This window comes from Sparassis crispa (assembly GCF_003851025.1).
Source record: "Sparassis crispa DNA, contig_000002F, whole genome shotgun sequence".
Classification (NCBI taxonomy): Eukaryota; Fungi; Basidiomycota; class Agaricomycetes; order Polyporales; family Sparassidaceae; genus Sparassis; species Sparassis crispa.
Genome location: NW_020939749.1, coordinates 1,951,377 through 1,975,873, shown reverse-complemented (window position 1 = coordinate 1,975,873; position 24,497 = coordinate 1,951,377). Strand labels below are relative to the sequence as shown.

Here is a 24,497-nt window from a genome sequence, read left to right as displayed (position 1 = left end):
TGCTGCTGGATGCGGTCTATCTTTGGCCGATTTGCTCCAGTGAGTATGCAAGATATGACCATGCGCGTAATCACGCAATATCTGACTACTCTGCCGTCACAGTCTGTGCTTTACCCGTATCTTTGTGTTATTCTATTCCCCGCCGCACCACACAATGTAGTCTTATAAACCGAGGGGCATCTTCTCATGTCACAGTGCTCTCTCTCCCTCTCGGCGCTGTCGCCTCGCTCTTCCAAGAGGCGCCTAACGAAGCTGTGCTCACTGACGTGACGAACTTATTACTCTTGTCATGACAGACCAGACTTCCCCGAACTCTCTCAATGAGAAGGCGTCTCTCACCACTAATGAGGTTGATGTCGTCCCGTCCGCGGAGAAGAGCACCGCGATCGCTGAGCGGAAGCTCGTCCGCAAACTCGACCTGCGTCTCTTGCCCGTTCTGACCATGCTCTATTTACTTTCCTTCCTCGATCGTTCAAACATTGGAAATGCCAAGCTCGATGGGCTGACAACGGACTTGAAGATGAAACAATCTCAGTATCTGAACGTCTTGACAATGGTGCGATCCCTTACGACTCTCTTGCCGATCCCAAATCCCAATACTTTGCTGTAGTATTTCTTCGGATACGTCTTGTTCGAGATTCCGAGTAACATCGTTCTCAAGCGGCTTACTCCTCGACTATGGCTTCCGACCCTCATGGTCGTCTGGGGAATTGTCTCGACACTGATGGGCCTGGTCCACAATTACAGTGGTCTGATGGCTGTGGTGCGTGTCTATTCCACGATTCTCTCATGGGGATTTTCACCAACTGTCATTGTCGACGCGCAGCGCTTCTTCCTCGGCGCAACGGAGGCTGGCTTGTTTCCCGGGGTTGTTTACTACCTCTCCTGCTGGTATAAACGTAAGGAACAGCACTTCCGCATCTCCATCTTCTTCAGTGCTGCTAGTCTCGCAGGTATGGACGGTTGCCTCTAAGTCTAGAGCAGCCCTAAAGCTAAGATTCACCTTTAGGTGCATTCGGCGGTGTGCTCGCATTTGGCATCGGAAAGATGGCAGGTATCGGCCACAAATCCGGTTGGTCGTGGATATTCATAATTGAGGTACTGGCCCTCTCACTTACGGTGTTGGTGTCGAAGAGCTCATTATATTCCAGGGTTTGGCGACCATTGTCCTTGCCTCCTTGTCATATCTCTTCGTGCACAATTATCCAGACACAGTGTCCTTCTTGAGTCCCGCGGAGAAGACGCTGTTGCACGACCGCCTGCGCGATGATAATGACGCATTGAACGGCGAGGTGTTCGCGTGGAAGTACGTCAAGATCGCATTCCAGGACGTTGCAGTGTGGCTATACTGTTTCTGCTTTATGGGCTGCTCGTTGCCGCTGTACACACTAAGTCTCTTCATGGTAAGTACGTGGTATGTTTTCTGCTCATCTAGGTACTGATAGCCAGCATGTACAGCCTACGATCATCGCCGACCTGGGATACTCAGCAGCGAAGGCACAGTTGCTCACCGTGCCGCCGTACTTCGTCGCCACCGTGCTCACGTTCGGCACCGCGTGGGGTTCGCACCTCATCAACCGCCGCGCCCCCTTCATGATCGCAGGCGCGGTGCTCGCCATCATCGGGTACATCATCCTCATCACTGACAGGCGCACCGGCGTGCAGTACTTCGCGACGTTCCTGTGCGCCGGCGGAATCTACCCTGCAACCGCGATCACGCTCTCGTGGCCCGCAAACAACGTCTCCGGACAGCTAAAGCGCGCCGTCGCTTGCGCGATGCAGATTAGTATCGGCAATATCGGTGCAATTATCGGCACCCAACTTTACCGCTACGCACCGCGATTCTATCTCGGGCACGGATTCGCGATTGGCTCCCTGAGCATGCTTACCGTCTTCACCTGCATTAACTGGGCCGTACTTGCGCGCAGGAACAAGGAGAAGGAGGAGACGCTGTCCGGCAAGCACGAGGATCCGCAGCTGGAGAAGGATAGCCGTCTGCATTTGGGAGACGCACACCCTTCGTGGAAGTTTCAGTTGTGAGAATAGTGAGAACATATGTATGTATACAGACCCGACTTCAAGCACTTGCTGTATACATGCTAGATTATGGGTTTGACGGGCCGACAACAAGCCACACCAAAACCTGGAATAGAGATAATATACATACGAACCTCTTATCATTCATGGTAGCGTACATGCACAAATACATTTGGTTGTTCGGCTACACCGTATCTGTACTAGTCAGTCATAATCCCGCCCTTCTTCATATTCCAGCCCAACTGCTCGTACGTCCAGCCAAAAATGAAGCCGTCATCCGTGTAGTTGTGGTAGCTGAGTAGCGACTTGTGCATGCCAGGCTTCTTGTGGATTGCATTCAGGACTGTCATGTCGTCATCGGACAAGTCTAACAACTGTAGGACGACACAAACAAGATGAACTTCAATGAATATCGCAATACGCACGAGCTTACTGTGATATTGGCTTTCATCCTCTCTACGTTCTCACTCTTCGGGATGACGATAGTCCCACGCTTGACCGCCCAACTGATCACAACCTGTGCCGGGGTGCCGCTGTGTTTCTCCGTAATGCGCAGAATATCCGGATCACTGAAGAACACGGGTTTGGCTTCGCCAGGCATTGGTCGGCCTTCGATTTCCGGAGTGGTCAGATGACAAACTGAATTGTAGGTCGGAAGCACTGACCGAGAGGAGAGTAGGCGGTAAGCAGGACGCCGTTTGATTCGCAGAACTCCTTAAGCTCGAACGACGGCAGACAAGGGTGCAGTTCGACCTGATTGGTAGCGGGAATCACAGTTGCATGGGGCAGGATCTCGTTGAGCGTCTTGACAGAGAAGTTAGAGACCCCAATGGACTTGACCTTTCCTGTCATAGGTCGGCGTCACAACGACTGTCCCTAGCTCAGAAGCGAATGTGGTACCAGTCTCGAGCAAAATTTCCATGTCCTTCCATGTATCTAAAATGGTAGGTTTCTGGCCATAGGGTATGGGTTTACCTCAAGGAACGAGAGTAAATACTAACACATAGACAACGACGATCCCAGAATTTCGCACACCTTGATCATCATTTGCTTGAGGCCAGTGGACGAGATAGAGATCTATATAACCACAATCCAAGCTCTTCAGGGATTGTTCAAACGATTCGCGTACTTTGTGATGATGATGATTCCTACGAATAAGTCAGAAGGGGAATGCGTGAGTGAGATACAATGCGAACCGGCTGAAATGTATTTGCGTACGGTAGCTTCGACGTGAGGAAGATCTCTTCCCGAGGAATTCCCGATTCACGGATGGCTTTCCCCACATGTTCCTCGTTGCCTGCAACTACTTGAGCGGGCTGCGGAAGTACAGGCGAACAGATATCAATGGATTACCGTATCCGAATGCCTACACATATATTAGGGCTTCAATCGTCACCACAATTACGCAAACATACCGTGTCTAGATGGCGGTAGCCCAGCTAAAGAAAAGGGACCGTGCGGAGCCATTATCTGAGGTCGAAATACGAACCTACCTTGAGAGCGTTCTTGCACATGAGCTCAACGGTTTCGCCTCCTCCAGGAGTACCCATCCAGCAACTGCAAGAGTGCGTCAGGGTAGCACTTTCAAAGCGCAGAACGTGAGACTGACCCCATACCGACAGAGGGGACTTTAACGCCATTATTAAAGGTGAAGTAGGGGATATTGGCAGTCATCGTGCGGCACCGGGAGACTCTGTGTGCAGCGGGAGGACTGGCTGACAGTTGCTGCCATACCGTCTTGCAGATTATATGTTATCGGAGAGAGGTGCGGAGGAATTGGGGCGCCGGGCCGGGCCACCATGTACATGACCTGGGGAATTCCCACCGATCGGTCCGCATCATTGGCTTCGAACACAGCTCTGAAATCCGTTCACCGTCAGCAAACTTTGCGCCTGTTCGACGGACTATGCGAGGACAAAAAGGCCTAGCCAGGGTTCGAACCTGGGTCCCAGGAACTTCACCGTGTCAAAATCCTACGTGCTGAACCACTACACTACAAGGCCGCGTTCCGCGGTAAATGGCGCCTGGATCTCCATCACAATACCATGAAATTTCTCAGACCGGTGGCTGAGAGATATGATAGCGAAATCAACCATATTAGATTGGCCCGGGGGGGCCCACATCGCGGTTGACGTCCAAGTGGTGCTGAGTGGTGAAGCAGCCAGCGTCGGTCAATCGTACTGGACGTGTACTTAACAGAGGTATCATCAGCCGATGAAGGAGAAAAGATCGCGTGAAATACATTGTCCTTCCGCATAATGATATTTTAACAGATCAGTAGCCTGTAGGCCGTGCGCCTGCCTTGGACGTATCATAAGCTCTAATCATCCGTGCCTGGTCTTGCCTCGCTGCGTTCTCCGTCTGACTGAACGCGAACCCTCTATTACGCCGCATGCGTTGCACGGCACGAACCTTCTTGATCGCCTTCTGGAACCTGGAACACGTTCCGTCATAGCATCACAAGACGACACTGAAACAGACGCACTGTTCTTGACGAGGACGGTAGTCAGGGATATTGTACTTTTGGATCTCCTGTGCAATGTGATAGGTCTCAGGGTGATATGTTCGGCGATAGCTAGAGGAACATCGTCAGCTTCGAGCGTGCCTGCGAAGACTTTTGGCGCTTACTATTTCCATGCGAAATCTCTCGTTAGGCAGAATATGGGCACCAAGATTAGCATGAAATAGAACACCGCATCGGACCACAGTCGGGGTACAAGCCCTCGATATTCTGTCGAGAAGCCGATAGCAGGAGCGACAACGGCATACAAGGGGAGGAAGACCATCGTGAACGCAAACGAACCGGGAATGGCTGTAGTGATCACGTCAGAAATTGCACACGAAAGAACAAGAGTGTTGCCACTCACCTGCCACAGTATACTTGGTCCACAAGCTGATGGAGGAACGAGTAAGACAACGAAAGATCAACGGTAGCACGAGAGACGTACTCGGATACCAGCGCCGCTTTACCGAGAACTGTGAGTAGGACGGAAAGATAAAGCATTGTACCCCAGAACCATAGACCTGAGTCATAGCCAGTAGCCTGCTTGAGATCGCCCCAGAACAGGATAATGGAAAATCCGAAGAGGATCTAGAGAGAAAGTCAGAGAGATAGCTTCTATGTCCACTGAAGGACGTACAATACTGTGATATAACGCATTCGCAACCCACAGCCAGAACGCAGTCTTCGTAAAGAATGCGTTCTTCTGACCCAACATGTATAACTGCGGATAACGGTCCAGTATCCGTGCAGACACAAACTGATCGAAAACACCAATGACAAGAGGTGGGAGGACAGTAAAAACAACGTTGTACATCGACAGTGTCCATGACTCGTATGCGACTTGGCCAGAGAAGTTATTGAAGAAGGAGAACTAGGGAGGTAACGGGATGAGTTATGAATTCACAGATCAGATAAACAACGTAATACCCAGAACTGCGTCATGTAGAGCACAATATTCTTGTAGAAGGAGACTGGAGAGGACAGTGTCAGTGAACAGAAGACTACTAGATGATACTGCGCTAACATAGAAGCAGTTTGGATAGCCGCTGGTAGCTCCAAGAACCGTGCACCAGGAGCAATTTCTTCAGGAATCGGAACTGAGATATCGATACGTCCGCAGACCGAGCAGCTTGTAAGCCCTGGTATATCGTTAGAGACAAATGCTGGTGGGACGACAGAAGGTGGCACGTACCTCTACGCCGGAAATGCCTACGCCAACATGCGCAGCTTGGATCATGCTGACATCGTTAGCACCATCTCCTATAGCCAAGAGTATAGCTTTCTGGTTCTTTTTCACCAATTTGACCACAAGAGCCTTCTGAAGGGGGGAGACACGACCTGTAAACGCATCCTGAGCAAACATTCGAGCCTGCTTGTGTATAACATACAGCAGATAACTGCCTTGCACATGATGGCGAGTTCGAGGAATGTCGAGGAAATCTCCTTCTCCAACGCAAAACCAAGACTCTTGCCGTCTGAACGAGACATGAGGGCAAATCGGGAGAACATGAGCGCATTATCTTACCGATGACAAGTGCAAGATCTTCAAGTTCGCCAGTGTTGCGCTGATTGTTGATAGCAGATAACCTCTTGGTCAGAAAATCCCGTGTGTCAGGCATTGTCTCCTCGTTCACGATGACCTTCGTTCAATGGATGACTAAACTGAGAATCCTGCGGATGCCTACACTTACCAAGTTCATTGACTCAGAAATGAGCCTGCACGACATGCCAATATTGATCGCAGTTTCCTGTCGATCACCAGTCAAGACCCAGACCTATACCAGTAATGCGACATCAGCAGAGTGCAGAGAGAAGGTGTAACACGTTACGATACAACTTTAATGCCTGCCATCTGGAGCGTGTGGATAGTATCAGGAACACCATCCTGAAGCTTGTCCTCAATGGCGGTCGCGCCTAACAAGAACATGTCCTTCTCAATAAGTTCTGCTGCTCCGTCCAACGCTTCGCCACGGCCATTGATCGTAGCTGCCGCTTGGTCATAGATGGTCGACCATTGTTGGTATTCCGCCTCCGAGACGTCACGAAATGCTATACAGAGCGTCCGAAGACCTTCAGTTGCATAGTCCTACCACGCGTAGAATATCAACACACGAATCGTCATATACTAGCACTAACTAACCTCAAGATGGAGTAATGTCTTCTCTGTATAGGGCTGCTTCTCGCCCAAGCGTTCCAAGATAACCGTATCAGCACCCTTGCAGAATAATTTGATCTTCCCGTCTGCACAACGGACAATCGTGGACATCCGCTTCCGCGTTGAATTGAATTCACAGATGTTCAAGATCTGGTATTCTTGAGCTGCGCCACTAATGTTCACGAAAACAGACTTTGGCTTTCGAGTCTATTATGAAGCCATCTCATCGTTAGCACTCACATCGTAGGTTATAACTTTTGAGGAACTTACATGGAACTGATATCCCAATAGCTCCGCACCAGCCACAAGCGCTGCCTCGTCAGGACTACTAGCTTGGTAGTGCATCTTGCCATCGCGAACCTCGGGAATAACGGTATGACAGACAGCCAATAGGGTGAGGAATTCATGGACAGTCTCGCGTTCGGCGTTTGCTTCCGAAGGAACATCCGTAAAAGGATTCTCGCTAGCACTCAGCAACGTCTTCATCTGAGCGAATGTTCGCCAACCATCCTTCCCGTCTTCAGAATCACCGCGTTTACTCTCGTCAACCACATCTGCGTAAGCGATCCCGGCTATGCTGCAGCAACGGAATTCCATCTCGTTGCACGTCAATGTGCCTGTCTTGTCGCTGAAAATATACTCAATTTGGCCGAGTTCTTCCACGAGTGAGGATGTCCGACAAAGTGCCGGTGTGTCTGTCCGCGCGTAATACATGTCAAGGTCGGAGTTGATGAGCTGTGCTTGCCAGAACTTTACGACCTCCATAGTGACGATTAGTGAAATGGGGATGAGGTTATTGTACAGAATGATGAACGTCAGAATATCTGCACCATTCTCGGTCATTGGAGAGTGATCATCAATATATAAGACAGACCTTCAATAAAGTTCTTGGCTACGCGAATCAACTCAGCGCAAGGACTTCCTTACTATCACAGACTGCAACTCACCTCGTCCAGCAATTGACGACGTCTCATATAGATACCATTGTTGGCTCGAGAAGAACCACTACACGGTGGGATGAGATGGATGAGCTATGGCGTGACGACAATCCACAGACCGTTCTTATACTGCTTCCAATGGTCGACCCTAATGACAGCGCCAACAACAACACAAACAGGAAGACAATGTGGACATTGACCTGCCGTTCTACAGCGGTCCTCTTTATTGGTGCGGCGCTAAAGATGCATCACTCAGTGGTGTGATGAGCAAGGATGTAGAATATGTGCTCACGTGGCGTTTCGCATCAGTTTGGTCTCATGTCCGGTGAAGACAACAAGACCGTAAGCCCATGTCGTATTCCTCAGTTGTGCACCCCTGAGCAACAGTTGATCCGGTCCCAGAGGCACCTGTTTTGGTAAACCGTCATTGGTTGTGAGCTCGATAGTACCTTCGTACGTGTACAGATGGTTGTTGGGATGTTCCGAATGGAGGCTTCCATGGAGGACGGTCACCAAGTGTGGAGAAATCAGGTAGGAGGTCTGCGGTGAAGCTTGTTTAATCTTAAGATTAGTTTCGCTGTGGACCTTCAAAATTAAGACCAAGACAATAGCACGAACATGGCTAACTTACCCGTCGAGATTGGACGTTTCAATGTAACAGAATCCTTCGGGTTCGCTTGAGCTGAGCAGGATTACATCGGCGGGAATGAAATCGTCATTTTCCAATCTTAAAACATCGCCAACCTCTATGTCCTTCCACTTCTTTTCCGCAAATGTACCCTCCGGAGTCAGAACTTTCGACTTACGGGCATTGAGCTCAGAATCAGACTGGTGTCTTTTCTGGCGAAAAAGGTATTCATTAGGATGCGTCATCTTGGAAAGAAAGATATCACTAACCAGGTCCTCCTGGGTCTCCTTAAAAGCGGATGCCAAGAGCACAACTGCCAACGGCACGATAGTGGTATAGCGGCCCGTCGGTGATACCCCAGGTATTTGTTGAATCAACGCTGTGAACAAGAAGAATAGATTTGCATATTTCGAAAACTGCTCTGATATTCCCAGTACATCAATGGAGTGCACTTATGCAGAAATGCGCCATCCTCACCGTATAAAAACTTGGGGACAAAGGTCAACGCGTTGTATTTGGTGGTGGAGACGTAATTCGAGCAGAACTCGGCATTTGCCAAGTGGCTATTCAGGACAACTACTCTCTCTCCTGTCAGAACCTGCTCCTTCTTCTGCCAAGGCCATTTCCATCGCTTCCTAAATGATTGCGACGGTCGTTTGCGATGCTTCTGTGAAGTAGTAGAAGCAGAGCCATGAAACGGTACCGAAGATATAGGTAGGGGAGTCGGTTCATCGTCAAAGGACCAATCTGATTGTATAGCAGCAGGGAGGCTCAGCTGAGAGTTTCCAGACCCAGCCGGAGGAGCAGCAGCTTGAGTTAGTGGAAACCCGCTCTCTTTCGATTGCATGGCAGCAGGTCGACCAAAGGCGGAGTCCAGGAAGTCATCCTCGTCTTCGTCATCGAAGAAAGGGTCCAACGCCTGTTCGGAGTGTGGGTGATGAGATGCGGAGGTAGAGGGAGGATAGCCGTTGTTGGCAGGCTGATATTGGCGAGACGCAGGGTTCGCTTGAGACACGAGACGTACGAAGTCGTCGCTCATCGTGTCCAGTGTATGCGCGGAATGAGCAGAGATCGCTGCAGTGAGTAGGGTGCCAGAGCACAGCTGCTCGGTCTAGCAACCAGCGCGCAGTGACGCGCGCACGTGGCTATTCATCGCTGAGCGCTTAACTGTATAACACGTATAAGCTTCCTGTTGACGTCTGTCACGGCGTCCTTCCGTCAATCGCTACGAGAAGTTTTCCCATGGTGGAGAATAATAGGGTTTTCAGCCTTATTAAGATAGAAACACAGTGAACGAAATTTCATAGCACGTTGAGTGAGAGAGAGTCATAGATACGGCCTCTAGTTAGCAGAAGACAGTCGTTCCTTTCTGATAGATCGCACATGCATAGTCCCAGTAGTTATCTATGATCATGGAGCTCGCCGTGTGACGGCACGCAGTGGAAGAAATCCTGTGTTTTCCTATGGTAGCAGCCATGTCTACGGGTAGTCCTTCGAGATGATCCACATTGCCGCAACTTCAACTCAAAGCCTTCTGAGAACTAGCCAAGGCTGTAACTCATACAAGATGCTAGATGCATTGATAATGTAAGGTAGGTAGGTAGGTTACTGGCTATGGTTGATTCTCGAGCCATTTTAATAGAGCGTATCAGGGAAGTGAAAACTTAAAGCAACTCTAACATTCGCCTCGACGCTGAGACGTACGCCTGTGCATGGAAGCCCTGCCGAGGAGTCGCCGCAATTTGGTAGAGATCTTACTCCCGCTGAATTGGCGATGAGTGAAGTGAGATGATGAAAATTGCACAGAGGACAACAACACCTACATAGATTCCAGCGGGGAGTTAGAGACTGTTCCTTCAGTGGTTGCAGGAGAACCGACATCTACAGCTAGCTGTGAGACTAGACTTGAAGAGTGCAGAGTCGGATCAGTTGTCGAAGGCGATGAGTGATCAATCTGCTCTGGGTTGACAGATATTTCGTGTGTGAGGCGAGAATGCTGGCTGTCGGGACTAACACTTGGCTGTGCGGAGGAAGATCCGACTGGCCGAGTTGAGGAAGTGATGTGATCACTGACAGAGGGTGCTGGATGCAGTGAGGCGACTAACTCTTGCGATGTCTCCCTGTACTGAGACTCTAGTTTTGTAAATCTCCCTGTGCGGTTCCACCTCAGCCTGCTACTGAATGTTGACAAGATTGTACTTACATATACGAACACGACCATTGTCATCACAAGTGACAATCAGCTCATTGTTTGGACTCATTCTTACTGCTATCACTGAGAGAAGTTAATTCAGACCTCATTCCAACAACTGAGCATAAACTGACATTGTGCGGAGTCATGGCCCTGCAAAATGCACTGCACCACTGTCGTCTTAGCATCCCAGATATGGACTTTGCCACTATTGTCGCCAGACACCACCCAACGGCCATCGCACGAGATACCTAATGCCCACACTGGAGACTGTGCAATATGTCACACAAGTAAGGAGACAATAGACAAAGGTATGCATGCCTGGTGGCCAACAAACGTCCCACTGTCCCTGGTAACATTGAATGAAGTTTGAGACGCAGAACCACCGGAATGTTCTAGCTCCTGAGTATTTTCATTGACTCCGCCTTGCACTGCTGTATCGGCCAATATCGTGCTGGTATTCCACATCTTCACCGTCATATCAGCGCTCCCTGTTAACATTTTGTCACTACCAGGAGTGAAAACAGCGTCGGTCACCCTATTCCCGTGGGCTTTAAAACGCTTGGTGACAGTGCCTGTCTCCAAGCTCCAAATTCTGATCCTACCACCTTGCTGCCCTACTGCGACAAAGCGTCCATCCAGCGCAATAGACGCAAATCCTAGTTCATGAATTTTGATGTCTGTAAGCGCAAGTGTCAAAACAAGCCACATACGATGCACTGAAAGAAACCAACTACGAATAGCAGTCCCATTGGTCATGTCCCAAATCCACACAGTATTATCATCCGATGCTGACATGAGCAGCCGTCCATCTGTTGTGACTTCGAGCCCCCATACCGTCTGAATGTGTCCAACAACAGTATGTTTGATAGCATCACCATTCCAGAGCTGCAGGACATCATGCACATAGCAACACCATTTCAGAACAGAGGTTTGCATGTTAGCCAATATAATATGAGAGAAATGGTTACTGCTGCCATTGCAACAATCTGGCTATGTTGAATGATGTAATTACTCACACTAATGCGACCATCTGTATGTCCTGTTGCAAGAGTCTTTCCATCTGGGCCAAACGCAAATGCGGAAACTGGATCCTCTCCCAAGGTTCTATTTGCATTCATGAGTACTATCAATAAACATTCTCAGACAATGACTAAAGCATGCATCATACCGAATCACTGAAAGTGTAGCAATCTCGAGTATTCTCAAAAATTGCCTGCCACTCCCAACTGCAATGAGTTTGCTGTCCGCAGAGAAGTGTGCATAATAGGTACGTTCCCTGCACGAAATAAATTCCCGGTGACGAAATGAAATGTGAATTTATGAGTGTAGTTGGAGATGAAGGAGCAAAATGTTACCAGTCAAAGGTATACAAAAGTTGTAGTTGCACGGTTCTTCTGACTGTCCCTTCCCGATCGCGGGAGAGGTTGTACATTGCAGACCAGCCCTCCTCCATCTGACTACCTTCGGGTGGACAAAGGTTTCTCCTGCACAATAGACATCTATCATTTTCACGCATCCAATGCGTCGCGCATCGTTGCTACAAGACGCATCATACGCGATTCCACGTTCGTTAGAAATCGTAACCTGAACAGGAAAGGACGCGCACATGGAAAACATGTCCACATGCGAACTGTTTGAGCAATTCGGGACCTGGATTCGGCGATGTGTCTGCGGTCCCTAAGGACTTCCGCCTAGGAGGCTGATAGTCTTCCCAGCATATGTAGCACCTAGAATTATGATCCTCCAGAGGAAAATCAGCAAACTCCGAATCCTCCCAGTCTTCAGGCTCCGGTGCACACGTGGATGCAGCGTCCATTGCCGGGACATAGCGAACAACAGGGAGGACGTCTGTCATCCTGCAGCGTAAAAACCGCTCGCTGTTGCGGAGGACGTCGTCATTCGTGACATCGTCCTCCTCCATCTGCAATTCCACCTCCTCCGCCGTATTGTCAGACATAAGGATAGCGGAGCGTGCGCTAGGGATGCAGCTGTGCAGGATCACGCAGGACGGGTGAAGTCAAGGATCAAATTCAAAGGCAAGCAGAGGCAAACACATCATTCTGGGCTCGGGATCTGTCACACGCGCGCGCGCTCGTGGATCTTACAGCGTCTATTCAATACACTGCAGTCACCGGGAGGTTCAATGCAAGATCAGCAATTACACAGCAGCAGGCCATGTGTAGGAGAATTTTGATGAAGCTTTGAATAGAGACTGTGAGATACCAAACCATAAATAAGTAATGTAACCAGATGAACGCTGCATCGCAGGGGAAGGCAGGTACAGAGCTTCCGAAGTTCTTTGGCTGGCGCCCACGCGCCCAGATCATGTGAGCGCCCTCAAGGCCTCACGCCCAATGTATTGTAGAAATATATCCTGGTCCAGAACCAGAACGGCAGTTGTTTACGACGATGCTCCAGGTGATGCATTTCACTTTGCAGTTGCACGACGCACAATTTCGAGAATCGTTGTTACTCATTCCTATCGACTAGAGGCTGGTTAACGAGCCTACATCCAGGTGTTCTACGTTCTTTACATAAAAAGCGAGTCAAAGCTGCAGTATCAAAACGACACTTCAAGTGACTTGAGAAATAGTGATAAACTTGAATCATACAAGTGATCCCGACGACGATTGCCACTGCTAACCCAACCGGGACAGACAATGGATTAAGAGGGAAAAAATACAAGCCACTGCCGACGGAGACTTGCATGTGCTTTCGGTTGACCAACAGTGAAGGTACCTGGGATCCTAGTTCAGTGCACTCCTTTCATTCGGGAACGAATTTCTGTACTTTAGTAATCTGTCGGTAAGCGTATGTTGAGAGGATGTTCCGCAATATCGCCCCAGGTCATCGCCGACCACTTTTCCGGGTTCGTCTTCGCGTCATGATAGTGGGCAAATGCAAGAGCAGTATGCTTAGCGCATTGATTCGCTGAGACGCAGCCGATGCCTGTGGCGAGCCCAGTCATGACGACTGTTTCTATTGGGAAAGGCTGTGGGTCCACAGCCGCTCGGTTATTGTGTTCGTCAATCTCAACAAGCAAAGACCACACGCAATTGTACACGATCTCCCTGTGCCACGCGACGGAGCTTGGGAAGCGCATGGTGGGACAGAGTGCGACAAAGCGACAGCCGAAGGTGTTTGCGATGCACGGGGTATCCGAGAGAGGGATAAGTGTGCATGTGCCTGGAGGTGCGAATCCACGCCAGCGACGATATAGGACGGCTTGGGCAAGGACCCTGGATAATCCCCCCAAAGGTCGTCGCCAAAACCCCCCCAATTTACAAAAATCTGTCCGGCCCATTTTTGGCCGGTTTAGGGAGTTTTTTGTCCGGAAATAGCGACATCCTCGCTCTGGGGACGTCCATTTTAGGCAATTTGTGGCTATTTTTAGCCTTTTTCGGCTTTTTCCGGCGATTTTCCGGTGATTTTTGCCCGAGAACAGTTCCATGTCCGGATAGTACGACGGCTACATGGTCCTTAGGGGGTCCATTTGTCCGGACATGACGACGGCGTGAGGTCGATTTTCGCAAAAATCTGTCCGGATTTGGCGACGACCTTTGTGGGGATTATCCAGGGTCCTCTTGGGCAGCACTCGTGAGGGCTGACGGATCATCGGGAGGAGCTAGCACATCGGAGAGGATCTGGTCAAAGCTGAACCAAGTGAGAATTTATTAGCAAGAAAGTGAGCTGTCACGATGCCTATTAGGTCTCACCCGCCATCAAATCTACCGAAGGAGTTGGCAGGAGAGACGACGCAATCGAAATGTGTATTGGGAGGTTTGAGAGGTGAGAGAGTACTTTCGAGTATAGTGACTTGGGCCTGACATTCTTGGGGTACAAGGGCTGCAAAAGCCTGTCGCCACTCATCGACAAGGTCAGTTGAGACATCGAATAACACGAACTTGACAGTCATATCCAGAGGAGTTAACTTGGTTAGGCGAGTAGCCCAAGAGTAGCCCACTACTAACTCCCATATAGCACGTGATTTTACGTCTGGACCAGACTGCATGGGCCGCCACTGCACCTTTTGCATCTCCTTATATGTAGCCCTCGTACCCCAAGTATGTCCTCAAGTCGCTATACTGGAACACTGCGTCAGGAGCGCGCTAGATTCTCAGAGATGCGGTTCTCTGTGATGCTACTGCACCAACGGAACTGGACTCGGCTCTAAAATAAACTCAGGAAAACACCTATGATACAGACCGGAACTCAGCCCTCAAATGCGTCTGCCGCAATCTCCACCCCAAAGTTCGTTTTCGCGAACCCGCGCATCGTCCGCTCGAGCTCGTCCTCGAAACCTTCGCCCTTCAGCCCCAGCCGCACCCGCGTCCACTGCCGCACCTTACTGATCCAGAACGCGAGGTCGATGGACCACGTAACCGCCAGGAACGTCAGGTACCGCAGGTACTCGCGCACGCGCTGTCGCCATGAGAGATTTGGTAGCTCGGTCAGGGAACGCGACGCCCAAGAGCCTGTTATGCGGATGCGGTTCACGGGAGAGCCCAGTAACTGATTATTCCCTGGGCGAGAGCACATCAACATCATGCCTTCACGTAGGCATCGACATCGACTCACCTTGCACGATGCTGTAACATGGTTGTATCAGTAAGCACTTACAGCTCGTAGACGTACCTCAACGTCACTCACCGCATATTCCGCCCGATGAAGATGAGCGCTTTCGGCATCTTATCGGTGTCCGTCAAGAAACCCTTGAGCTTCTCCTTCATGCGCATGCTCCGCTCATATTGGTCCATCTGCTCAAAGTTCTCGCCGTTGTCCTGGTTCGCGAACTTGACAGGCCGCATCAATGTCGCGCTGGCAAACAGGTCTGGCGTCCCAATACCCCACTGCTCCGCGACATCCTTGACGACATCGAAATTGACGGTAAGCAGACCTTCCCAAAGCGTCGCGTACTGCTTCCGGAAGGTATCCGACACCCGAACATACAATCCGTGGTCGAGGAGGACGAACTGCGGGATGGTCGGGTTGGCCGGGTGGGGGCGAATGATGATGTTCCCGGGATGTGGGTCGCAGTGCACCCATCCCCACTCGAATATTTGCGCGCTGAATAGGTCAACCATCGTTTGCATGATAGCCTTGACGCCTCCCTTTAGGGGTGTACCCTGATACAGCTGAGAAGAAGCAGAAGTCAGTGAGCGGGAGTCCTCCTCGCCCATTAGCTGCATGATCCCGGCACGGTCGCTGAGCCGCACGCCGTCTATCCACTCCGCAACCATCACCCTCTTACTCGAGAGCTCGGTGAATACCTTCGGAATATACACTCGCTTGGCAAGACGTGGCTCCGCCGCGACGAAGTCAGCCATCTTCATCGCGTTCTGCGCCTCGAGCTCAAAGTCGAGCTCTCTCCGCAGGTGGTCAGAGATGAAGTCTGTCATACCAAAGATATCAGTCAAGTAAGGGTGTCGAGTGCAGGCGGAAGCGCACCTACCGACGACGAAGTAAACCGGAAGGTCAAAGAGGTAATTCTCATACACCCACATAACCAGTCGGAAAGCCCCCAGATCCCATCCGACCTGTTTACTGACGTCGGGTTTCTGTATTTTGACCGCTACCCATTGCTCGGTGCCGTCCGTGGCCTTGAGTTTCGCACGATGCACTTGGGCAATACTCGCGCTTGCAGCGGCGCGTTCGTCGAAGTATTCGAACACGCCGTCCGGACCATCCGGGGGTTTCCCGAACTCGGACTCGAAGACCTTCTTCACCACGCTGTAAGGGACTTGTGGGGCGTCGTCGAACAGCTTCGAGAACTTTTCTTGCATCGGTCGCGGCATCAGCGCTGCATTATTGGCAAACGCCTGACCTGTCACCACAGATGAGAAGGTTGTGAGAAGGTCCTGTAAAAACCGTACGACTTGCCTATCTTAATGTAGAGTCCGCCATTGGCTGTGAACAGATCGTAGACCATTTCTGCTACGCGTTCATGAAGGGCTGGTATCGACTCGCTCATTTCCGGGGTAAAGTTCCATTTGTAATCGAGAGCGATCACCATGCACTATGAGACATGTGAGAGATCAAGTAGCTTGACCGTAATGATATGCTGCAGTCCAATAAACCGAATGTAAACCATGTGCACAATGACATTATAGACTGTTTCGGAGGTAAGTCCAGTCAGTTGACAGCATTCTTCTGGATCACTGCATGGCCGTCAACTCCGGGCTCACAACCTGTGAGTAGGAGAGGAGTAGCGCGCATATGACATCAAAGGCACAGCATGACAAATGGTTCGAAGCTTCGTGATCTCAAAAGCTTTGCACTACGCTTCCGTGATGGGGGCACCTTCACAATGTCGAAGAATACAGAGCTGGGGAACGATTGACGTACTGTCCAGAATGTGCGCAAATTTCTCGCAACGGAAGATGCGTTGTACTCTCTATCGAGAAACCATAGGCCGCCCAAACTAACGACAGTGTACAGTGTGCGGCGGGTAAATGTCTGCAGACGAGGCTTTGATTGTACGGCGGCTCGTGGGGGAGTAAAGTTACGGCGAGGCAGACAATAAACGGCATTGACGTCCAGCCTTGTACGAAAAGGAGGACAGCGAGCGCTGCCGGTGCGAAAGCATGAAGACAGCATGGCAGTAGACAGCGGAGTCCAAAGCGGGCAGACAGGATGCGAATTCGAGTTAGTAAGCACGATCACCTTCAACACAGTTCGCAATTCGTCGTGAATATATGAGCTCGGGAGGAAGACAGTTGGCAGGGCAGAGTAGAAAGTGAAGCCGTTGGCGCGTCAACGCGGCAGACGCGTACTCGTGACTGCGTGACAAGCGTGGAGAACTCGACGCGCGTCCTCCGAGTCCGAGTCGTTGAGTTGAGGCAACCGGGATGAGGATGACAACCCTCGGCCATGTCTAAGCGCAGTGTGCATCTGCGACAACGAAACAAAACTCGCAGTTTGTTTGAAGGCTAACACACATGTCCACCGTTCGGATGAAACCAGCTGGAGGCAGCACAGCAGTGGCAAGAGTGAGTGGACAACTGGCTCTCGGTAGAACTGCCAGTGGCTGTGGGTAGAACTGGCTCTCGGTAGAACTGGCTCTCAGTAACTCTGTGGTCTGCGCTGTGGAAAACACGACGAAGCCGCATGCGCTGAGCATGGAGAGACGGCGTGGGAAGGGAATTGATTGCCACGCGCGAAACGCATTTCCATCAGGATCGGACACGGCGCGCGCATCGACCTGCCACTGACCTCGTCTCTGCCTTCATCTTCCTCCATATACCCGTCCCACGCAGTCTTCTCATTCCTCAGTCAACTTCGTAGCTGCTACCGCTACCGATATCCCAAACATGAAACGCTCCGGATCCTCTCGCGTTCCGTCCCCGACTAACACCACCTACTCTGGCATCTCCAACTATCGCTCCGAATCATATCGTCCTCTGCGGGACGCCACACCCGGCCCTCTCCCAAACGCGGACCCCCACACTGTCGCTCGCATTCATTTCGACGAGCTAAGCAGATACTTGGCGGCGTACCTCGCCAAAGGTCCGTCAAAACCTGCTGTCTTCCCTTCCGATCCTCATCCGACCCTTTTCTCTCTGGACAGAGCCCGCCAACTCCCGATCTACAGCCAGACAAAAGCTCACTCGCCTCACACGACAGCAATTTCAAGAGCTTTCTACAGATGTATACGACGAACTCGTGCGCCGCAAGAACAACACCACCAATAATGAAGGTTCCTATTATCATTCATTGCTACACTCAATCTGGTTGACCTGCTTTGTCTGTTTCAGTACCTTTCCTTCCTGTGCGCGATGACTTCCATCCGAAGCGAAACCAGGCTCGACAGAAGTTAGCGACATTGCCCACCGGCCGATTCAAGGATCTGTCTAGTGATGTTTACTATGAGCTTGCGCGGCGGTACCCTGAGTTCAAGGAAGATGTACGTCGTTTTATTCGCTATTCAATTTATTCAAGACCTAATTATCTCGTCCTTTTGTCTCCAGCCGACCGATGGTGCCCCCTTACCTTCGCCGGGCTCTACATACGATGACTATCCATCTCCCGACTTCCCGACATCTCCGCGAGGCAACGTCGCCACGCCACCTGTCCCAATTCGACCTGCTCGTCTTTCCGAAGACAAGCCCTTCGATAACGGCTTCGCAGGCAGCCCCTCCACCTCCACCCGGAGGCCCAGTGAGGACACCTACGGCCGGCGCAGACCAAGTGATGACGACTTCGCCAACGGACGCAGCTCCGGTGTCGAGGGCTACGCGGGCAGCCCCGGCGCAGGCGCGCGTCGACGGCCCTCCCAAGACCTCTACCGCTCCGACGACCGGCGGCGCCCCTCCCAAGACACGACAATCCGGCGCTCGGAGGACCGCGAGCACCCTGGCGCGGGTGTCGGGCGGCGGCCGAGCGAGTCCGTGAGCGTGACGAGCGAATCGACGTCCGCATCAAACGCCCAGAGCGCCACTGCCGGAATGGGCATGATCATCCCGAACAAGAGCACGATTGCGGAGGAGGTGATCGAAGTCCCGTACGGCCGCGAGGTGCGCGACAGCTCGAGCACCGCGATTGACGACCGGGATCGCGACCGCGACCGGAGTGGCGAGCGCGGCAGAGAGACGGACACGGATGGGGAGGACTTTAGTCCGCGTGGACTCTCAGGGGGAGGCCTCGGCGGGCTGAGTGGGCTGAGCGCGCGTTTGCAAGCGGCGGAAGGCGAGGACGAAGACGGCGCCGGCGGGAGGAGTGACGACTATTTCGACAAGATGTCGTTCGGGCGTGCGTCGGTTACGTCGGATAGGTCCACCGGTGCCGCTGGGATCGGTTCCAGGATGCTGGGCGGTGGTCGCACGAGCGTGGGTGGGGACGAGCACGAGCGGCTAAGGAGGGACTATGAGTTCAAGATCGCCACTATGCAGTCGCGGATCACGGGCCTCGAGCGGGATCTCGAGGACGTGCAGCAACGCGAACAGAAGTGGTCCGAGGGGGAGGAACGCGTGCGCATCATGCAGCAGGAGCTCGAGGAGCTACGGCAGGTGAGCGCTAGTCTCGTTTACTTGGATGATATGCCGTCAGTTGACGGCTCTGCGATTTAAGCGATTGGAGGAGAAGGGTGGCGCCATACTCTCTGTGCAGCAGGAGCTAAATACGCTTCGAGAAGACCGTACTCGAGAGAAGGGGATTGAAGCGCGACGAGCACGGGAAGATGAAGAGGAGATGCAAATATTGCGGGACAGGTGTGAGCGTTTGGAGGCCGAGCATGAGGGTCGTGAACAGGTGAGGAACCTATCTTTGCATATTATATCCCTTCCACTTACGCTAAAAACAAGGGTAACCCGGAGCTCTTGGATCAACTGCGGTCTGACATGGAGGGTCTCTTGACTGAGCTCTCCGACCTGTCACGTCGGAACGACGAGCTGATGACCGCCAAGGATTCTGACCTTGTGATAATCCGCGATCTTGACTCCCAGCTGAAGGAATACAAGCGCAAGTACGAGCAAGCCAAGACCGAGCTCCGCAGCGTGAAAGGTGAGTGGCGCGATCTTCGAGAGAAATCCAACTTATCTGACGACGTGCTGTAGCGACCTCGCAACTATTCCTCCAAGCACCCCGAACTGATGACCAGCTACCAGTATCTCCAGAAGGTGGCCTCTTAGATATTCACGTTACCGCCTTCGTCACCGCGATCGACAGTCTGCTCACAGCAGGACGGTCTAACTCTCCAACACGCGTTCTCACTCCCATGAAAGCTGTCGTAAACGCTGTCACTGTCATTATCGAAGATGTAAGAGCGTTCGAGCGCCGACCTCGGCGAGATCGCTCGGAGGTTGACCTGGATGCGTTACGAGCTCTGAGAGAACGAGCTGATGCCACCCTCAGCAACCTGGTTGCGGCCACCAAGACGCATGCCACAAGCTCCGGAATGTCGCCTGTCAGCCTCCTAGATGCTGCCGCAAGTCATGTTTCTGCGACCGTCACAGAGATTGGCAAGACAGTATGCATCCGGAAGGCCACCAGAGCAGAGCAGGAGCAGTTTTCTCCCCCTACGACCTCTACATCCGCGACCAACGGGTTCACGCCGTCGCTGCGGTCTGTGGACGAATACCGGTCGGCACACCAGAGAGGTGAGAGCAGCGCAAGCTCAAGACGGGGCGATGAGGTCGCAGCGTCAGGGCGCTTTACGGAGTCTCCTTCTCGCTTTTCGCCCGGCCGATCTTCGCTCGAGGGGCGGCGACCGCCGTCGAACCCCTCCAGCTCTGAGACGAGTTCTCCCCCGCCTATTTTCGACAAGCCTGCCACACATAGCACAGGCGGCATGACTAGTGATGAGTCTGCCGCTGCAGAGGGAACGGAGGACGCCTGGACGGAACTCAAGGTACGGTGTGTCCATAACGCGAGTTCGAGTGCCATGGCACGGTTTTGACAACTTGTTGCAGCCCTACCTTGAGGCACAAACTGAGGCAATTGTATACGCCATCCAAAGCGTACTATCAGGCGTCCGCAGTCCAACACCGTCTCCGACGCTCAGTGAGAATCTCACGCAGATCATCACGATTGTCTCTAGTATAGTCGCTGTGTGCAAGGACAATCTCCCGCCAGAGTCAGCCCCACAAGGCGAGGAGGTTCTTCGGGAGTTGGGCGACCATGCGAACAAGCTGAGCGAGGTGCAGGCGCAAGCGGAGGTGACAAAGGAGTCGCGGCAGATCATGGCGAAGTCGAGCTTCGCGGTGGCGAACGCTATGAAGGGTTTAATGAAGCTATAGCACGAATTTAATTTTGACAGAATACCACACATTCCCGATACCAAGTCCGATACAATTACAGCGCGCAGAGATAATGAGCCTGTGTCCATTGAATACCGCTTCCAGTCTCAGGATACCATTAGCACACGTCTTTTTGCTGTTCAACAACGCCTACAAAGAAACTTGGAGAGGTGAACGTCCGGTCACCGGAATGTCACGACATGCCTATCAAGATCAAACTGAGTCCTCTCCAAAGACGAGTCCAAGTTGACTTTGAAGGAAAAGGCACTGCGCAACTCTGTATGGTTCGATGCTCTGAGTAGAATTCAAGATCACAACCTCGTTGTCTCCTGTATAAGGAGACCACTCCACGAGTGCGCCCTCGTAGTTGGGGTTGCCGTCCCAGGCCAAAGACGTCCATCGATTGATAATCTCGCGCGTGGTCTCGACCTCCGACTCGGACAGCGGCTGGTATAGGTCATCGGTCTCCGCCGTCGCAAAGACCCAGTACAACTCGTCCGCATGGCAGACTTGACCTACACAGGTAGCTGGGTTCGGAGTCAACGGTGAACCGAGGCCCACTCCGAACTCGACCTTATAGGCGTTTCCAGGATTGGTGGTGTTGGTCTCAAGGGATGCCAAATAAACCATAGGGCAGTGAATATAGTAGTCCGTGATGAGCTGAGCGAGAGTCAGAACGGAACCCGAGATCCCGTCCTCGGCAGGCGCAGTCTCGTACGGATAGAGAGTGGTCTGGTTAAGGATGAGAACTACATCCGTCGAGTTGAAGTAAAGAGGGAGACTATCTGGGAAAACAGAAGCAGAAGAATCCGGCGGAATGGTGCTGGGAAGGAAGTAGCAGTACTCGCACTCGTTGCTGGCCCAGATAGTCGGAACGCGGGCGTAGGCACCATCCTTAATGCTGGAAGCGATGTCGGTGAGGACGTAGTCTCCGTCAATCGCGATGCTCCAAGCAATGCCGAGTTCGAAGGACGCCAGGGCAATGTCACCGGCAGAGGAGTTTTTAACGCAAGCAGCTATTTCCTCGGTGAACGTCGTAGTTGTGTTGGGGGCACAATTCAGCCCCTTCGCGAGCCTTAATGATTGGTTTAAAGCAAGTGGAGTAGCCAAGAATGGGTCGGAAGTGCCAAAATCGGACTCAAGTATGGCGGCACCTAACGGCATTACTGAGTAAGGACCGACGACCGTGCTCATATTTCATAACTTACTGAAAAGACCGTCTGTGTAGGCAGGGTTGGTCCCTAGCAGATACCTGGTCATGGTACCACCAGCAGATTCGCCATAAATGAGGACTTTCGTTGGCTATGAAATGCCGAGTAGCGTCAAACTCAGTAGCTTGCCTGAAGACATCGTGGACCACTTACATCTCCCCCGAACGCTTCGATATTGTCTTGCACCCACTGCAACGCAAGAAGCGCGTCCTTAAGTGCAGCGTTTGAGGCGTTGAACCAACCGAAGGCCGTAAGACGATAATTGATCGTGACAAGGACGACGCCTGCATACGATACCAGATTGGTACCGTCGTAAATGTTGGAAATGGAGTTGCCCACGAAGCCATCGGTTGTCATGTTGTAGGGGAAGGGCCCGCTGTCTCCGGTGTTAAGGCCACCTCCATGAACTAAAATCGATGACCGGTGACTAACCAAGCACGTCAAAGGTGGTAATCATTCAGACTCACTGAAGAACATCACTGGTAGCCTTGGCGCAGTCTCATCTGGGCACGTCGCAGAATTTACGAGAGGAGTGAAAACATTCAAGGTGAGACAATCCTCCTCTGTATGCAGTAGATGTCCATTGTCAGGGTCTGGTGGCTGCGAATCTTGGCGATTAAAGCGGATCTGCTGATATTTTTTGTGCGCGAACATACCTGAGCGCACATCGGCCCATATGCAACAGCCGATCTCTCAGTGTTCGATGAAACTTGGTAGGATGTTGCTGGCTCAAACCGAGCTGCACCTGCTGTAGACTCAGCGTACTGGATACCGAGAAAGCGGAAGCTAAATTTGTCGCGGTAGCCATAGAGAACGCCAGCGGAGTTAGTGGGCAGTCGAATCTGGCGCGAAATGTCGTACGAAGTGACGTTGGAACGGGTGAGCGGTGCAGAATTGGTGCAGAGAGCTGGAAGCTTTGCCGCATTCGAATCACTGGACTGCGACTCCGTCGCCGAGTCGGAAGACAGAAAAGTAGCACAGCCACCATCTGTCTTGTTCAGTCTCTCGATCGCGAAGACAGAGAAATTCACTCACCCTCTCCTGCGATCCAAATGTTTTGCCCCAGATTGATCGCTACGCCATGCTTATCGGAAATCAGAGCAGCAGTCAAATTCGCTGCGGTGAGACCGGTGCTGTTAGGTGCGGGTAGAAGTGATTCTTGGAGCTGAGCACAAGCTGCTGCTGCGTCGGAACAAGTAAAGGCACTCTTCAGGTACAAGGCACTGGCGCGGTTGGCGTTCAACGGATTGAGGTCGTTATTGGATACAATGACAACATCCGTGTCGGGATAGGTCTGCCAAGCGTTGGCGACTTGTAGGACAGTAAGGTAAGCCAGCAGAGACCACAGCATCTTGACCATTTCTGCCAAGAGGATGCTCAGACCATGACAGCCTGCTGCCTGCAGCCGACTTTATATGATCCCCGGCCATCCTTTCCAATCCTGGGTGCTCAAACAGGCCCTGGTGCAGATGGGCCTGTGCGGACCACCGGGCCCTACCACTATGCACAGTCCATGATTCCTCGTATTGAAGAAGGCGGGTAGGACTACAGTGTGCGGTCAGCTGTCGTATAGTGGAGCATGTGATGGAGAGTTTTCTACCCTGTACAATCCTGCTCATTTAGTCCGGAAATGCGTGGCTATCGGTGCGTTGTCGCGTGCTAATTTCATTGCCGCCTCAGTTAAGTTGCCTTCTGAGCTTGCTTTTATCCTCAGTCCGTACCTCACCTGCCAATGGCGTATTTAGCAACGGATGCATTCCCTGCTTGTGAACTTCTATTGATGATATCGCGGGAAGAAAGTAAATTCTTCTTAGCTTCCTACCTGAGGACTCGAACAAGAGAAGATATCGTCCTCGATTAGAGCTGCCGATCACTTGCATTTGCAGCTGGGAGGCCACTGGCCAGTGTCTTCCGCCCTCGTCTCTTCGTAACTCAACCAGGCCTCACAGATTGAACCCACCAGCACCACTCAACACTTCCCCTTCCCCCATCTTATACATTCTGGACCGTCGACGATGGACCATGAACGTCAACAGGTCTCCCCTGTGGTCACATAATGGATCTCCGGAACGACGGGGAAGTTGTTGGTTTGTCTGAT

At 51.9% G+C, this 24,497-nt stretch overlaps 9 protein-coding genes and 1 non-coding gene across 10 annotated transcripts; 2 read left to right on the top strand and 8 right to left on the bottom strand.

The window, feature by feature from the left end:
- Positions 1-289: 289 nt before the first annotated feature.
- On the top strand, positions 290-2,040 carry SCP_0306640 (Uncharacterized transporter; the record flags this gene model as incomplete). Its single annotated transcript, XM_027756053.1, has 5 exons — positions 290-556; positions 611-953; positions 1,010-1,098; positions 1,152-1,403; positions 1,459-2,040. 5 exons carry the CDS (start codon positions 290-292, stop codon positions 2,038-2,040), a joined length of 1,533 nt encoding a protein of 510 aa, XP_027611854.1.
- Positions 2,041-2,237: 197 nt separating this feature from the next.
- Positions 2,238-3,711, bottom strand: SCP_0306630 (D-galacturonate reductase; the record flags this gene model as incomplete). The annotated part of the gene is made up of 10 exons (XM_027756052.1): positions 2,238-2,411; positions 2,471-2,646; positions 2,703-2,882; positions 2,938-3,012; positions 3,073-3,185; positions 3,256-3,334; positions 3,391-3,403; positions 3,453-3,476; positions 3,531-3,594; positions 3,647-3,711. The coding sequence occupies 10 exons, from the start codon at positions 3,709-3,711 to the stop codon at positions 2,238-2,240; spliced, it is 963 nt and encodes a 320-aa protein (XP_027611853.1).
- A 246-nt stretch (positions 3,712-3,957) lies between these two features.
- SCP_t0306620 lies at positions 3,958-4,040 on the bottom strand. Its single transcript is given in 2 exon segments — positions 3,958-3,992; positions 4,003-4,040. It is a non-coding gene; the product is annotated as a tRNA-Gln (tRNA).
- A 271-nt stretch (positions 4,041-4,311) lies between these two features.
- SCP_0306610 (Probable phospholipid-transporting ATPase) lies at positions 4,312-9,300 on the bottom strand (the record flags this gene model as incomplete). The annotated part of the gene is made up of 22 exons (XM_027756051.1): positions 4,312-4,471; positions 4,523-4,612; positions 4,666-4,849; positions 4,905-4,930; positions 4,986-5,128; positions 5,178-5,411; positions 5,468-5,511; positions 5,565-5,679; positions 5,733-5,878; positions 5,929-6,015; positions 6,066-6,180; positions 6,232-6,315; positions 6,378-6,626; positions 6,681-6,902; positions 6,966-7,519; positions 7,570-7,587; positions 7,643-7,700; positions 7,753-7,870; positions 7,926-8,210; positions 8,265-8,473; positions 8,531-8,682; positions 8,739-9,300. 22 exons carry the CDS (start codon positions 9,298-9,300, stop codon positions 4,312-4,314), a joined length of 3,855 nt encoding a protein of 1,284 aa, XP_027611852.1.
- Positions 9,301-9,936: 636 nt separating this feature from the next.
- Positions 9,937-12,412, bottom strand: SCP_0306600 (hypothetical protein; the record flags this gene model as incomplete). Its single annotated transcript, XM_027756050.1, has 10 exons — positions 9,937-10,024; positions 10,085-10,412; positions 10,465-10,536; positions 10,587-10,722; positions 10,774-11,132; positions 11,187-11,340; positions 11,472-11,559; positions 11,624-11,731; positions 11,811-11,992; positions 12,062-12,412. 10 exons carry the CDS (start codon positions 12,410-12,412, stop codon positions 9,937-9,939), a joined length of 1,866 nt encoding a protein of 621 aa, XP_027611851.1.
- Positions 12,413-13,246: 834 nt separating this feature from the next.
- On the bottom strand, positions 13,247-13,558 carry SCP_0306590 (hypothetical protein; the record flags this gene model as incomplete). The annotated part of the gene is made up of 1 exon (XM_027756049.1): positions 13,247-13,558. One exon carries the CDS (start codon positions 13,556-13,558, stop codon positions 13,247-13,249), a length of 312 nt encoding a protein of 103 aa, XP_027611850.1.
- Positions 13,559-14,024: 466 nt separating this feature from the next.
- On the bottom strand, positions 14,025-14,371 carry SCP_0306580 (hypothetical protein; the record flags this gene model as incomplete). Its single annotated transcript, XM_027756048.1, has 2 exons — positions 14,025-14,109; positions 14,172-14,371. 2 exons carry the CDS (start codon positions 14,369-14,371, stop codon positions 14,025-14,027), a joined length of 285 nt encoding a protein of 94 aa, XP_027611849.1.
- A 296-nt stretch (positions 14,372-14,667) lies between these two features.
- SCP_0306570 (ABC1 family protein) lies at positions 14,668-17,052 on the bottom strand (the record flags this gene model as incomplete). The annotated part of the gene is made up of 6 exons (XM_027756047.1): positions 14,668-14,978; positions 15,034-15,044; positions 15,106-15,847; positions 15,908-16,279; positions 16,336-16,471; positions 16,801-17,052. 6 exons carry the CDS (start codon positions 17,050-17,052, stop codon positions 14,668-14,670), a joined length of 1,824 nt encoding a protein of 607 aa, XP_027611848.1.
- Positions 17,053-17,765: 713 nt separating this feature from the next.
- On the top strand, positions 17,766-21,188 carry SCP_0306560 (hypothetical protein; the record flags this gene model as incomplete). The annotated part of the gene is made up of 8 exons (XM_027756046.1): positions 17,766-17,961; positions 18,023-18,151; positions 18,210-18,358; positions 18,423-19,460; positions 19,522-19,701; positions 19,755-19,953; positions 20,007-20,800; positions 20,862-21,188. The coding sequence occupies 8 exons, from the start codon at positions 17,766-17,768 to the stop codon at positions 21,186-21,188; spliced, it is 3,012 nt and encodes a 1,003-aa protein (XP_027611847.1).
- A 213-nt stretch (positions 21,189-21,401) lies between these two features.
- On the bottom strand, positions 21,402-23,759 carry SCP_0306550 (predicted protein; the record flags this gene model as incomplete). The annotated part of the gene is made up of 6 exons (XM_027756045.1): positions 21,402-22,342; positions 22,397-22,490; positions 22,553-22,806; positions 22,867-22,999; positions 23,056-23,387; positions 23,435-23,759. 6 exons carry the CDS (start codon positions 23,757-23,759, stop codon positions 21,402-21,404), a joined length of 2,079 nt encoding a protein of 692 aa, XP_027611846.1.
- Between the last annotated feature and the right edge of the window lie 738 nt (positions 23,760-24,497).